Below are 14,389 nucleotides of genomic sequence, written 5' to 3'. Positions count from 1 at the left end.
TGGAGACCATTTAAAGAAACAGTGCATGTGAGCAAGTTTTACTCACTTAGTTGAACAAAAAAAAAAAGAAACATTTGGCATCCTTTGTTACCCACCTCATTGACATATGAGTACAAAACACAGTTAAAATATCCTACTAGACACTCTAATAACCATTAAAGAAAACATTTCACAATTACAATTCAAGAAAAATTATGAACATTATGACATCAAAATATAAACCATCGAGGCACCTTGGAGCAAAGAGAACAAAAAAAGAAATTAAAAGTAAGAAAAGATTTTCAAAAACAATATTTTTTCCTTTGTTTGTTTATCTTTATAGGTCACGAACGGGATATGATACGTGTGTAAAGGAACTCATTCCACGTGTCAGGTAGACCGGGAAGACACCAATGGATACAATCTGCGTAAGTGTTGGGATCGGCTTGTTGCTCCGGCGTCAGCATTTTGCCTTGTCGGATTGTGTGAACCGAAGTGTGAGCATCTTTCCGGTACTCGGAGAGTTTGGTGATGTTGAGAAAGTAAACCGGAACTTTAAGAGAATGCGTGACGTTTTCCGCTACTGAAAACAGTCTGTAGTCTGTTCCTACGCTGAAGGGCATTGACATGTTTAGGATCGGTGTCGTCTCCAACGCGCACTTGATTCCATCAGGATTCTCCCAATCCAAGCTCCTAAGATCATACAACAACAAATCAAAATTAGATTTTATACTTTTTTTTTCTTAACGATAAACACATACTATAAAAAAATAATGCGTGGTGGTTGGTTTCACCAACTCGTTAAAGTGAAAGATTATAGAGTTTTTATGTTTTTTTTTGCTGAAATTGTATATTTATGTAGGCTTTTTCAAAGGACAAGGACTTGTTATCTATTTTTCTGGTAACTAGTTTCTTGGTTTTCAAGTTACGATACGTCCGCAGGTTATAAATATTATGTTCTGGTTCTGGTATAAACCAGAGAAAAAGTTTGAAAACACAATACTACTAACTCTCACATATACTAATATTTAGCAGGTCAATTGAATGAAGTCAGTCCGCATTAAGTTCTACTAAACTTTTTCAATGTATATTACTTTGTCTATAATATTGCCCTAAAAAAATATGAAAAGGTGATCCTAGTAGAAAACATGGAGAGTGAGCTCTCAATTTGTCAATTGTCAGTAATATCATATTGCAAGCAAAAGCATATTACTAGCTAAATTCAGTTGATTAAGCAACAAAAAAATCAACCTAACGTAAAAATCCAAATGGTAATTAAGAAAAGTAAGAAAAATAATAGTTACTTGATGTGGAGAGGAGACATGCTAGCGAAGAAAACAGTGGTACGTAGAGGATCAATATTTCGTTCCACCCAATCTCCCCAAGTCCTCATCACTCTCCTATACGCTACCGGCCGTTCGATCTCTTCATACTCAGTGTCTCCTTTATCGAACGATCCTCGTCTGTTTTCATCATCAATTATTCCATAATCTCAATTCACAAACTTTGCATAATATAAAAGGCAATAATATTGTAGCAGACGACACTTACAGGACTTTCATGGCGAATGTGTTCATCCACCAGATGTAAGTGTTGAAAACAAGAAAGTCAACACCTTTCCAGTTGACTCCATGCTTTTCAATGGACTCAGGCATTATGATACGGTTAAGTATACTATGCATATTTGGATCATCTGAATTCGATTCCACCAAAAATGGCGCCCAATAAAACTCCACCGTCGCATTATAATCCTTTTAAAACCATACAAATAAAAAAATATTAATTACCTAACTAGTTACCTACTCTCAAAATAAGCAACTCCACTACTCTATTACTATAAGAAACTAATTAGTCAGTTCAATTACCTCAACTCGAAAGACAGAGAGAGAACCGGTTTTGTTCAAGCTTTTTCGACCGGGAGGAACCACTGATTGAACCAAACAAACCATTGATTCCCATTGGTTACGGTTTAGTGAATCTCCAACGAACATCATTCTCTTGTTCCTCAGCTTCTCTAACAGCAACTTCGCTTTGAACCTTTTCACCATATCAAACAAAAAATTAGAGACTAAACAAAACTAAACCGACCGCAAAGAATCGATTGTAAAAAAAAAACAGAGGTTTTACTTTGGTAGAGAACAGTCTCTAGGTTGCCATCTCCAATTCTGATACAGAGAATCTCTTCTGCCGTTTCTCATGCAAGTGACTTGCGCCGTCAAGAACTCACACTGATCCTCTTTATACAACGGATGCGTCTCGTTATCAAAAACCCATTCTCCGGTGAACAAATCACACTCCTCCGGCGGCAGTTCCACGTCTTCTTCATCCTCCGTTACAGAGAAAAGCTCAATCTTTTTCGCTTCCTCTGTTTTCGTTCCTTCTTCCTGAACAGGGTCCGCTGAATCTTGATCAGGGTCTGCGTTTTTCACCGGTTCCTGAATCTGGTCTGCGTTTCCAACGGAATCTTGACCTGTGGGCTGGTCTGAGGTCTTGATCGATTCTTGAACTGGTAGTGTTGTTGTTGTTGTAATCTCAGTAGTAGTGATCGGTTTCGTCACCTCCTCGTGGACGTCGTTACTAGGTTTAGAGGTTGAGAAAGGGAACTCGGCTATGGATTTGACGTCTTCGTTGTACATGAAGATACCGAAGAGGAAAACAGAGAAGACGACGACGAAGATTGAGAGGTTACTGTTCTTCCTCTGTTTCATTGTTACTCCTGTTTCAAACAATGGAAATTTTCTTCTCCACGGTTGCATCTGTTTTTGTTTTTTTTTGTTTTTTTTTATTTTTGTTTTTTTTATATATATATAAAGAGAAGAATTGAAACTTTAAATCAAAAAAAAAAAAAACCAAAAAAAAACAAATTCTCTTGGCTCTAAAATGTCAGAATGTTTGTGAGAGAGGGAGAAAGATCGATGGGAAATATAAGAGCAACGAATAAAGATTTAAATTTGATTTGTTTTGACGTTAATTAGTTTTTGTGATTCTAATAAGTTTGGTGAGATGGGTTTATCTTGAACTGGTTTTCAAAAGGCTTTTAGGTGAAGAAACAAAATAAAATACAAATACTAAGTTGCTCTTCTTTTTCACTTAACATGTAATCTCTCATTCGCTTAACTAACCTATTTTGAAGTTGTTGTTATAGCAAAGTAGAGTTTGGAGAGAAGAGTGGATTCAAAGATTCTAAAAGCTTGTCTCAGTCCTCACCTAAAGAAAGGGACCTTAGAAAACACAATTGTGGGTTGATGAATTTGCATGAATATTTTGTGTGTCTACATATCTAGGTGGAAGGTTTGAACCGGAGTCATCTTTTCTTCATTTGGATCTGAAGTTTAAACTGGTCACTACTCACTATTAAGAATGAGAAACTTCATTTCGTCTATTTTTTATCTGTTACATCATCAAATTTATTAGAAAATTTGTAAATTGTTGATCACATTTCAGAGGTGAGCAGTTCATCCTGGAACACATAAGATCCGGATGGATGATTCAGATTCTTCATGTTAAAAGCCTCAAATATTTGAGGAAATTGGAAATCTTAGAGATTCATGGTGCATGTCACATTCCACCAAAAAAGCATATGAAGCTTCCCCTCCTACATTTTAATTGATAAGTATTATATTTCTGAAGTGAATAACTAATTGATCCAAGACCATTTGTTTAAAGCAATCGGTATCTTGCGTCTTAATCCAAAGTCCAAACTAGTGCTACCATCTGTTGTTGTCTCAAAACTTGTTGTGATACATTCACATATATTTCTTTTATGTTAAGCACAATTTTACTCCAGCTAATCACCAATCCAGTACTAGATTAGCACCAAACTAATCTTTCGAATTAGGGAAAGAAACTAATCTTTCGTTTTCTGTAACAATCATGTTTCCCATCTCATGTTGAGGATGAAGCATCCGTGTTCGTTAAGAGAAAATAAAATATATATAGTTTACATTTGCAAAGTTAAAGGAAAACTAAAAAGACAGGTCAAAATCTCACAAATGATATATGATGCTTTCTGTTTCAGAAAAGTAAAGGCTAAGGAATCTCATAAAACACATACATACACCTATAAATCTATAATATGTATCCGGCACCAACCATTACCAATCATATATATATATATCCATCAACTTCTCTACATGTATATGTAGATTTTGTATACTTTATTACGACTCCATTTTGGCTTTAGTTGTTAGTTCAGTATTTGAATTCTTTTGCTTTGAACCAAAGCCAAAGTAACCCAACCCAAACCTTTGTATTTTGTTAGTATGAGTGAGTCAGATACACATCGGATATCATACGTACTCCACACCTTTATTTTGTATAATAATGATTTTACTTCAACTTTTCTACCTGCGTAGTGATGTGTCTCAGGCACACGTGCGTCCCATAACATCTTTGACATCTCCTTATAGTTTCCTTTCACACATATCTCATAAAATGATAAAATAAGACTTCTTCGCCATTGTAGGCAACTAGGCATCGATTTATTTGGTATAGACTACAATTGATTTATTCTGAAGGCTGAAGCCAATCAAGAGCTTAAAGCCTGTTTTGAATCCCATTGAGCGTAATTGAGGTGGCGTTGTGCTTGTTTATTTGCTTCTCTATTTGGTATCTTTGCATGAAGTGGAGTGCTCAGAAACAAGAAAAAATCCTTGAGGATGCAACAAAAAAAAAACAACGAATATAGAAACTAATCCAATTAGCTTCTATCTTTTCTTGTCATAGTGACTACAAAGTACAAACCATATACTAACAGTAACAACTACTGTATAAAGAAAGTCACAAAAATTAAAGAATTAAAATTTTGCAGAGATGGCACAATGGCAATATATAAAACCATATTTTTGTGTGGTTTACGCCACAGTCTGCACCTTCTCTCTGTACATTTGCTCAGCCCACGACATAATCCGAACCCTCTCGTTCATCCCAAAGCTTCTCTCCGACACCACACTGTCTTTAACCAAAGAGTTAACCCATGACACATCTGGCTCGTCCCTGTAATCTCTTGCTACGTTATTGTTATTGTTGTTGTTCCCATGGATTCCAAAGGAAACACTTCTTCTCATCTTATTAAGCTCCTCTCCTTTCATTCCCCATTCGAGCTTCCCGTTTGGAGATCCCCAATCAGAGAGATTAGACTGTTGTGATGCTTGAGTAGTTGCCGGTTTGAAACTCAAGCTGCGTTTCGCAAAGGCAGATGATCTTGCTTTCATCACTGCAACCGCAGCAGCTGCTGAAGAGTCAAACCCGTGGTGAGAAGGCTGTTGCCTTACCGGGGAAGACGGATAATGTTGGTTCATGTTTTGACTCATCTGAGAATTCCTACTTGGAGAGGAAACATAAGACCCGAAACTCTCTTCCACATTGTTGCCAAAACCGCGGAGTCTCAGTTCCATCTCCATCTCCATATCGATATCTCTAGCGCTCAGTGTGGACTTCAACCTGCTTCCACCATTGAGCTGCAAAGCCGGTGGAGTAAGAGTATTGACTCTGTTCTGCCATGAGTTTCTTGGAGATGAAGGAACACCATTAGCCATTGGAGACACTGGAGGAGTCGAAACTCCTGACGTATATGCAAGAGGAGACAAACCAGGCATCATCATCTCCACGCTTCTAAACGGAGACTGAGCTACAGCAGAGCCAGTTGAAGCATTAACAGGTCTCATCTCTTCACGTTTATGCGCAAAGAAACAAACTCTCCTTGCACAACCCGTCTCATCTTTACAAAGCCTGGTTTTATACTGAGCAGGGTGAAGCCACGACTCGAAAACACCGTGAGCATACTCACAAGAATCTCCTTTAGGGCATGACCCTTTACGGAACTCGGGACAAGGGACACACGTGTAAGGATACTTCCTCGGATCTCTCCTCCTCGCGTTCTCTCCCGGATGAACAAAAGCACACTCAGTCCAATCATGCGAATAAGCCCTCGAACAAGGCTTAACCTTAAAGCTATACATCCTAAACTCATCACTTCCATAAACCCCTTCGTTAATATCAGGTAAAGACACATCAGCTGGATACTTGGACACAATCTTGATCTCTTCTTCAACCGCCTCATCGATCAAACCGCTAATACGGCCTCCTCTCAGCAACAACTCAACAGCCTTCCTCCTCGGACTAGCCACGAATCTCGAAACCCGAACAAACACATCCAAAGGTTGGTTCCCATTAGCATCAACAGAGTTAACCAAAGCAGAAGCATCAACCAAGACGTTGATGACTTCAATCAAATTCACACAACAGCCAGAAACAGCACAATGAAGCGCAGTGACTCTCTCTTCACCACAAGCTCTGTTCACATCAGATTTACCAGTGGAAACGATGAAAGACAAAACCTTTACGCTTCCATACATAGCTGCAACCATCAAAGGCGTTCTTTCTTCAAAACCCATCTTCTTAGACCCGACCCGTCTACAATACCATAACCCTGACTCATCCAAATCAAGCCCTTTCTCTTCAACATCTCTCTTGAACGAGTCGAGATCATCACAGGCAGCGAATTCGAGGAGAACCATTGTATCTTCTTTCTTTTGTCTTGATTCGATTTCAGTTAAGGTTCTTGAAGAGCAGAGATTGCTCTTTGGTCCACTACACATAATAAAAGTATCCTGTAAAGAAAAGTAATTGATGATGAGAAACTGATATTAGAGAAGAATATAAAGGTAACTTTCTTTTGTTTGTAACTTTTTCCATATTCTAAGATTCTCTCTTCTTATATGCAGATTTTGATGTCCGCAATTTTAGCGGATATATGAATGAAAAAAGGAAAGGACTTTTCTACTAAGACAAGCATACGACCGTTTCTACTCTTCTCCGTTGAAAATTAGTTAACCAAAAAAAGGAAGTCAAAGACAAATCAAGTTAACTAGGTAAGAGACCAGACAGAGTATTGTAAGAAATAGCAAGACTTGGTAACCGAATTAGACCATTGAAATAAAACGAAACTGGAGATTTTCCACAGGGAGAAGGAAGGGGACAAACCTGGAATGAAATTGAGAAGAAAGTTGGAAGCTTTTGGTTTGTTTTTTTTTTTGTTGGATTGAGAGAGAATGAGGGTGATGATGGAGAAACACAAGTGGGGTTTTGGGGTTTGTTTTTAAAGAAGAAGAATGGAGTGTGTCTGTGGAGGATTCTTTAAAAAAAGGTGTTTCACGATGAAGGAAGGTTCGCTCTTTCTTCCTCTTTCTCTCTTCTCTCTTTGGTCTTCTTCTTTTATTTTTATTATTCATGATTGTTTTATTTTATAATAGTAATTAATACTTTTCTTTGTTGTTTTCTTCGACATATAATTTGGTTTTATAAGGTCAAAAAGTCAAAAAAGTAGAAACCAAAACTTTCAACGGTGAGCCTTTGTCGCTCTTCTGCTGACTATTCTACTACTACTACTACTATAAAATCCGTTTATTTTTGGGACAACTGACATGGGAATCAGTTAATTTTAGTACGTCAATCTATGACAATTTCTTGGTGTGATTAAGGGAGCACAGTTTTTGTATTTGTGGATGGAGAAATGGTAAATTTTGGAGTTGAGGGAGTGATAAAGAGTTGATGAGACACACACTACTTGAGTAGTAGTTAACTCAAAAACTAACCGGTTACGGCGGTAACCCTTGAACACGCGTGTGTATGATAGATCCACCACCACACACACACAACACAACTAGCACGCGCTTTTCAAGAGCACGTGAAAGAGACTTGTACCAGTCAACTCTTCTACCACTTGCTTCATTCAGCTCTTCGAGTTTTATAATTAAGCTGTCTATTTCCATCAAAATCCGAAACCAAACCCAAATTAATAATCAGTGATTATTAAAAAAAATTATAGAGAGAGAGAGAGAGTCAAGGACGCGTTCTCTAATATCTTCTTTCCCTTTGGGTGGGCGACAAAATTGTCTTTCACTTTGGCTGCTCTCTCTCTATTTCATTTGCCCTTTACTTTATTTTGCCATTCATTATTAAACAAATTAACACAACCCCTATCTTTCTTCAACTTTAGTATTTTTAATAGTAATTGATCACACAAAACATGATTGTTATTATTTATAAGTATTCTTTTATTTGTTAATGCAATCATGACTGTAGGGAATCTATAGATTTTCATCAACTTGGAGTTTGGGGGTAATATTGTACTGTGTCATATTATGTAGTATATGGAAGTTGGTTGGTTGAAGAGTCAAAAAAACTAACTTAGACTGCGTTTTGGGGTCAAACTCATTAATAACAAATTATTTCTTATGCAAATCTTCCAATTATTGGATTTGTTTCCTCCATATGAATTTTCCACAGTTTTTTTTTTCCGCTAAGTCAAAATTTGGACTTCAAACAAAAAAAAAACATACAATTATTATGATGGAGATGTCCATTATACTACATGTATGTTATCTAGAAAAACCACACGATTATATATATATATATGTATTATTATCTTTATGAAAAGCGGACTGTGAATACTAACGATGTTAATAGAAGATAGGGTATGAAATTATATTAAATATGATAAGTGATAACGAAGGCCAGTATCTTTTTGTTTATTTTGGACCTTGCAAAAGCTCGTGGATAGTGGATACCCTCATGCCTCATGTACTATTCGTTTTCTTTTTTTTGGTTATTTCATATTACCACTTGTTTTATCACAAAAGACTACTAAATGGCTAAAAAGTACATCGTACGTCAGTATATAATATGGACAAATAATGAATAGATTGAATCGTTTTGCTAACTAAATCAACAGTTACAAAGGAGGTCAACATCAGGTAAAGAGCGAAGTTTAAACTCATATGAATTACTTTTAATTTCATCTTATTGATACGTTGCTTATCAAATGCAGTAGGTATTTTTCATTCAAAGAAGTTTGTCGAAACCGATATAATTTGATATTTTGATGGATCGTACCAATGACGATATGATGTATTTTTATTTCTTTAGAAAAAAAAAACTACTTCCGAACCATGTAGAAAACAATGTTAAAATAATAAGTTCATTCTCAGTTGCCGGTATCTGAACCTATGACTTTAAAAATTATCAATGTTTTGAAAAACCAGCTAGTAGCTTAGTATACCAGTTGAGTTATCAATAATTGCATTTTTACACTAAAGTTTTCGTTATACTATCTGTCTAATTTTTTCTTCAGTACGTCGTAACGATTCGGAAGCCCTAGTTTTATAGTAACACGTGGGCTTCTCCTCTCTCTATACATATATAGACTATAGGAATTATTATCAAGAATTTTGCAACCAAATTTCTCAACTTTAAAAATCGATATAAGTTTGTCGGGATTTTTGAGTGACCCTTAAATACACACGAGTAAATTTGTTGGGCAGATTTCTAATGAGGCCTAACTAGTTTTTTGCTGCAACTTCGGCCCAGTCTATCCACAGACAAATTAGTTCACTGAAAAAAAAGATTAGTTTCTAATTGAAGCCCCAAGTACGAGGGTTATATAAATGTGCTTGGACTGATGATCTTACGGTGATCTGTATATATGCTAAGCACTAATTTGTCTTGGGGTGATACAAATTATAATGAATCTCTCAGGAGGTAAAAGTATGTGGCATTTTTTTTTTCTCTTGTGAAATGGATCGTACGTACAAATGGTTGTACAATGTTTGCTGATGAATTTGAAATGGTATAAGTGTTACCACCTTCTCTCTTACGTACCTTTTCTAAATTTCGAACATATTTTTTTTATTTCTCGTCTCAAAACTCCTTACAACATCAATCATCACCATTATGCCTATGTAACAAGTTTTCTCAACTGGTTTTGGCTAATGTAGGAGTAGGCTAATTGTGGGTCTGGACTCTGTTTTTTGGTTTCGGGAAAGCTTCATGTAAGTGTTTGTAAGTAAAGGGTATCCTATCACCAAATTATTAATATAAATCAGTTGACCAAAAAAAAATGTCTATGTAACCAATCAAAATCTTAAAAAAAAAAAAATATCTATATTTTATACCAAAAAAAAACCAAACTTTAAAATATATGATTGGTACAAAATGGTATTAAGCACTTATATAGGTGTAACTAATGATACAAAGCGGTACTGTAGACATATGTAGTTGGTAACTTGGTATAACATATTATTCAAAGTTAAGTAAAAAAAAAAAAAAATTGGTTTTTTTGGTTTTGGCCAGGCTAGCTAACCTTATGTTTAATTAATACTGATTTTGGGGAATATTTGGATTGTTAAACCGGCTCGATTTGTTAAACGTTTATGATTAATGATTATATATATATGTACAAAGTACAATATATGGTTTTGATCTAGATCTGGTCAGGGTAAACGAGTTTATTATCGGTTTTACGATTTTGCATATTTACAAACTGGCTCGAATGTTAAAACTTAAACGTTTAGGACTATAATAACTTCTTTCTTATATTAGGTATTTTTCTTTTGATAATCTATCTTTATAATATTAGATAATTATTGTATTATTGTGAGCTTTTTGCTAAAATAGAGAAATGGATCGGTTCTTAAGAAAGAAGAAAGAGAAGCAATAAAACGAAGTTGGCCGACATGACGCAATGACTTAGGAAAGTAGAACAAAACTAATTTTCTATTATATAGTTTGGTTATTGAATCTTGAACTAGCTACAGAAAATGACTCAGAAACCACTAAATATATGGATTTCCAAAAAAGACGTCCACTATTACTATACTGAGATGACGATATGTTTCATGTCTTTCCGCTATGATAATCGATGTTATCAAAATTGTTGAATAAATGGTCCACAGCATTTACGGCACGTGCCAAATTAGTTCCCCCCAATATACTTCACTTCATGTCTTAAAGAGTTCTTTTTTTTCTGATAAAGAATTGTCTTGAAGTTGCGTATACAATTGGTGCGATGATCTAATGCTATCTTTCTCTATCTCACTTCTGATTCGCTTCGTCAAATATGATTTTATCCGCAAAATATTAGACATGTGCGGTAATCTGTTTCGGATTATAATAATACACTCTAGAAGATTTTTTTTCGTACGGCAATAAAACTACTACTGATCGTTAAAAGCAGGTCAAGTCTCGAGCTGGTAAGATGGCAAACCTTCGATTGTTTAAAGTCAGATTTCATGTGTCATTTTCTAAGTTTAGTTAGGATCGATGTTTAAATAATTTTAGTATATCCCAAAATGACAAACTAATCTACGCTTTAGTTTGTTTAAAAAGAAATTTATAAATTTCGATAATTTTGTAAAATGTCCAAAACTTATAAACCGTAAAATTAATACAACAATAGTGCGTTAGTTCGGAATCCAGATTATTTTACAAGTCGATATCACATGACTGCAAACGCATTATTGTATCACAAGTAGCCAATCAGAACGCAACTTCTGTGTAGCCAGTGTGTCGTGGCTTATTCCTATTGGAAGTCGATGACTGCTGCTCTATCTTCTTTGTCTTTTTGGTGCTTCCATTTGTTTTGTTGTCTGTCATCGACTTTTCCGACAAGATCCACCGTAAGTTTTTAGGTTTCCACTAAGGAAAATTGATAGATAGATCAAAGGCCTTCGTGTTTCGTTTCTAGCTTATGGTAATATTTTTCAGCCAGTATATCCAACAAAACAAGTACTTACATGACCATCTACTAGATTTTCTGACAAAAGACTGAAGCAGTTAGCAGTATATGCAAAAAACACCAATCCCCACGTTTTTGTCATATGATCAGTATTAGTGTATGACAAGGACGACAAGATTCGCAAGAGTGTACTAATTTCAGTTTGTTACATTTAACTGCCCATATATACCTTCTTCATTTATAACTACGTCTCAAGGATCATAACCAATTTTCTAATATCTATGTATATAAATATAACATGATCACACCTAAAATGTGTGTATCTGGTTTGTTCTATGATGTATAAATGCACTTCAGATGCCGTAGGACTTAAGCACCTTAACCAATTTGCAATTTTTCCTTTAGTTTATGTGGATCATACAACTACAAGAAAACAAGCCTTTTGCGAGGACACATTGCGACGGAGTACAGCTCTCGCAAATTTGCGATAGATTTGTTAGGGATTTACTAGAAAATAAAAAACCATAGCACATTCCTCGCAAATTTGCGACGAACTCAGTCGTCGCAAATCCGCTGCTCAATTGCGACGCATTTACGACAAATTCGTTGAGAAGGTCCCTTTCCTCGCAAATCCATCGCAATATTGCGACGATTTTGCGAGAACATACTCCATAGCAAATTTGCTATGGAATTGCAAGTGATTTGCGAAAGCCATAGCAAATCCATTGGAAAGTTAGGATAATAATTTTTTATAAATATTACAAAACTTAATAGAATTTTTCTGAAATACATTTGAATGTGTTCATAAGGTGAATTTACTAACTTTTAACATTATTTTGATGGTTTTTACAAATTATATATTCAAGGTTTGCGACAAATTTGCGATTGATTTGCTAGACGCATAGCAAATTTGTCGCAAATCCATCGCAAACTACTCAAAACATAGCAATTCCCTCGCAAAAAAAAACTTTAAACCCTTAACCCTAAACCCTAAACCCTAAAGACTTATTACATTACTATTAATGATTAAAAAAGATGAATCCAAAACTATTAATCAAAGATAGCAGTGCAACACAAAATTGTTAGAGAATTGGACAATTTGGCAAATATTTGTCTCAATGTATTGAACATATATGTGATATAGTGTAGAACATCATCATGTTTAGAGTAAGATGCAAAATTGGACAATTTTGGAAAGTTTGATGATAGAAAAGAGTATGATGACACCATTGGACCTTATAATATACTTGAAAGTTAATTTGACTAATTTGTTACCATTATTTTGATGGTTTTTGCAAATTAGATATTCAAGGTTTGCGACAAATTTGCGACTGATTTGCTAGAGCCATAGCAAATTCGTCGCAAATCCATTGCAAAGGACTCAAAACATAGCAATTCCCTCGAAAAAAAAACTTTAAACCCTTAACCCTAAACCCTAAACCCTAAAGACTTATTACATTACTATTAATGATTAAAAAAGATGAATCCAAAACTATTAATCAAAGATAGCAGTGCAACACAAAATTGTTAGAGAATTGGACAATTTGGCAAATATTTGTCTCAATGTAATGAACATATATGTGATATAGTGTAGAACATCATCATGTTTAGAGTAAGATGCAAAATTGGATAATTTTGGAAAGTTTGATGATAGAAAAGAGTATAATGAAACCATTGGACCTTATAATATACTTGAAAGTTAATTTGACTAATTTGTTACAATTATTTTGATGGTTTTTGCAAATTAGATATTCAAGATTTGCGACTGATTTGCTAGAGCCATAGCAAATTCGTCGCAAATCCATCGCAAACAACACAAAACATAGCAATTCCCTCGCAAATAGAAACTTTAAACCCTTGAACCTAAACACTTAAGACTAATTACATTACTATTAATGATTAAAATGATATAATTCAAGAATTATAATCAAAGATAGGGCACTAATGACAATTGCAAATCCTAAACCCTAAAGACTTTGCGAGGGATTTGCTACGTTCCCTCGCAATTTGCTCGCAAAAACTCTAAATTATAAAAATTTAAATTAATTAATATTTGCGATGCTTTTGCGAGGGAATGTAGCAAATCCTTCGCAAATTTTGCGTTGGAATTGCGACGCCGTTAATTTCCTATATAACTAAAAAACCTAGTTTGAGCGAAGCTCAAACCCAACCGACAAACCCTAATTTCCTTCTTCTTCTTCCGATTTCTTTCTTCTCTGGTTGTTCTCTTCTCCGGTTGTTCTCTTCTCCGGTTGTTCTCTTCTCGTCTCTCTTCTCCAGTTGTTGTCTTCTCCTCTCTCTTCTCCGGTTGTTCTCTTCTCCTCTTCTCCTCTCTCTTTTCCGGTGAAACCTTCTCCGACCCTTACTCCTCCTCTTTTCTCTTTTCCTTTGAATCACTTATCCGGTAAGTCTCCTCCTCTCCCCTTCTACCTCTTTATAGTTAGAAAGTTTGCTTAGATTAGGGTTTTTAATTCGATTTTAGGGTTTCAAATTTGGGGATTCAATTTGGGGTTTAGGGTTATGATTCGATTAGGTTTTTAATTCGATTTTAGGGTTTCAAAATTGGGGATTCAATTTGGGGTTTAGGGTTATGATTCAATTTGGGGTTTTAAATTCGATTTTAGGGTTTCGAAATTGGGAATTCAATTTTTGTGTTTCTAATCAGTTTTTTTTTCTGCTTTCAGATGTCTTCTCGAGACCAAAATGTTTCTGTAAACCAAAACGTTTACAGAAATTTCATTGCTTTTCAAGGGTTAAGTCCTCCAGTCTCTGCTCGAAGGACACATTCTGCTTCTGTTCCTCCCTGAAGGTTACCTTCTCCCGCTTTTTCTCAAGGTACATCACCGGCGATGCATGCTGATAATCCTCATGGAAGCTCTCCGGCGATGCATGATG

At 35.5% G+C, this 14,389-nt stretch overlaps 2 protein-coding genes across 3 annotated transcripts in view; both read right to left on the bottom strand.

The window, feature by feature from the left end:
* Window positions 1-2,972, bottom strand: part of LOC104781489 (protein ESKIMO 1) — a 7,251-nt gene extending 4,279 nt beyond the window's left edge. The window contains exons 1-5 of one of the 2 annotated variants that reach the window (XM_010506174.2): window positions 2,107-2,972; window positions 1,845-2,016; window positions 1,531-1,730; window positions 1,284-1,442; window positions 485-672 (exon numbers count right to left, since the gene is read on the bottom strand). In XM_010506174.2, the coding sequence (XP_010504476.1) occupies window positions 485-672; window positions 1,284-1,442; window positions 1,531-1,730; window positions 1,845-2,016; window positions 2,107-2,735 (1,348 nt within the window). In that variant the 5' untranslated portion in view covers window positions 2,736-2,972. Of the gene's footprint in view, window positions 1-63; window positions 673-1,283; window positions 1,443-1,530; window positions 1,731-1,844; window positions 2,017-2,106 lie in introns of those variants that run through there. The other variant, XM_010506173.2, reaches the window with a different exon arrangement.
* On the bottom strand, window positions 4,616-7,137 carry LOC104781487 (zinc finger CCCH domain-containing protein 47). Its single transcript, XM_010506171.2, has 2 exons — window positions 6,964-7,137; window positions 4,616-6,590 (listed from the first exon to the last, which is right to left on the bottom strand). Exon 2 carries the CDS (start codon window positions 6,576-6,578, stop codon window positions 4,833-4,835), a length of 1,746 nt encoding a protein of 581 aa, XP_010504473.1. The 5' UTR covers window positions 6,579-6,590; window positions 6,964-7,137; the 3' UTR covers window positions 4,616-4,832.

This window comes from Camelina sativa, chromosome 4 (assembly GCF_000633955.1).
Source record: "Camelina sativa cultivar DH55 chromosome 4, Cs, whole genome shotgun sequence".
Classification (NCBI taxonomy): Eukaryota; Viridiplantae; Streptophyta; class Magnoliopsida; order Brassicales; family Brassicaceae; genus Camelina; species Camelina sativa.
The sequence above is the reverse complement of the archived record's forward strand: the minus strand, read 5'-3'. Positions and strand labels throughout refer to the sequence as shown.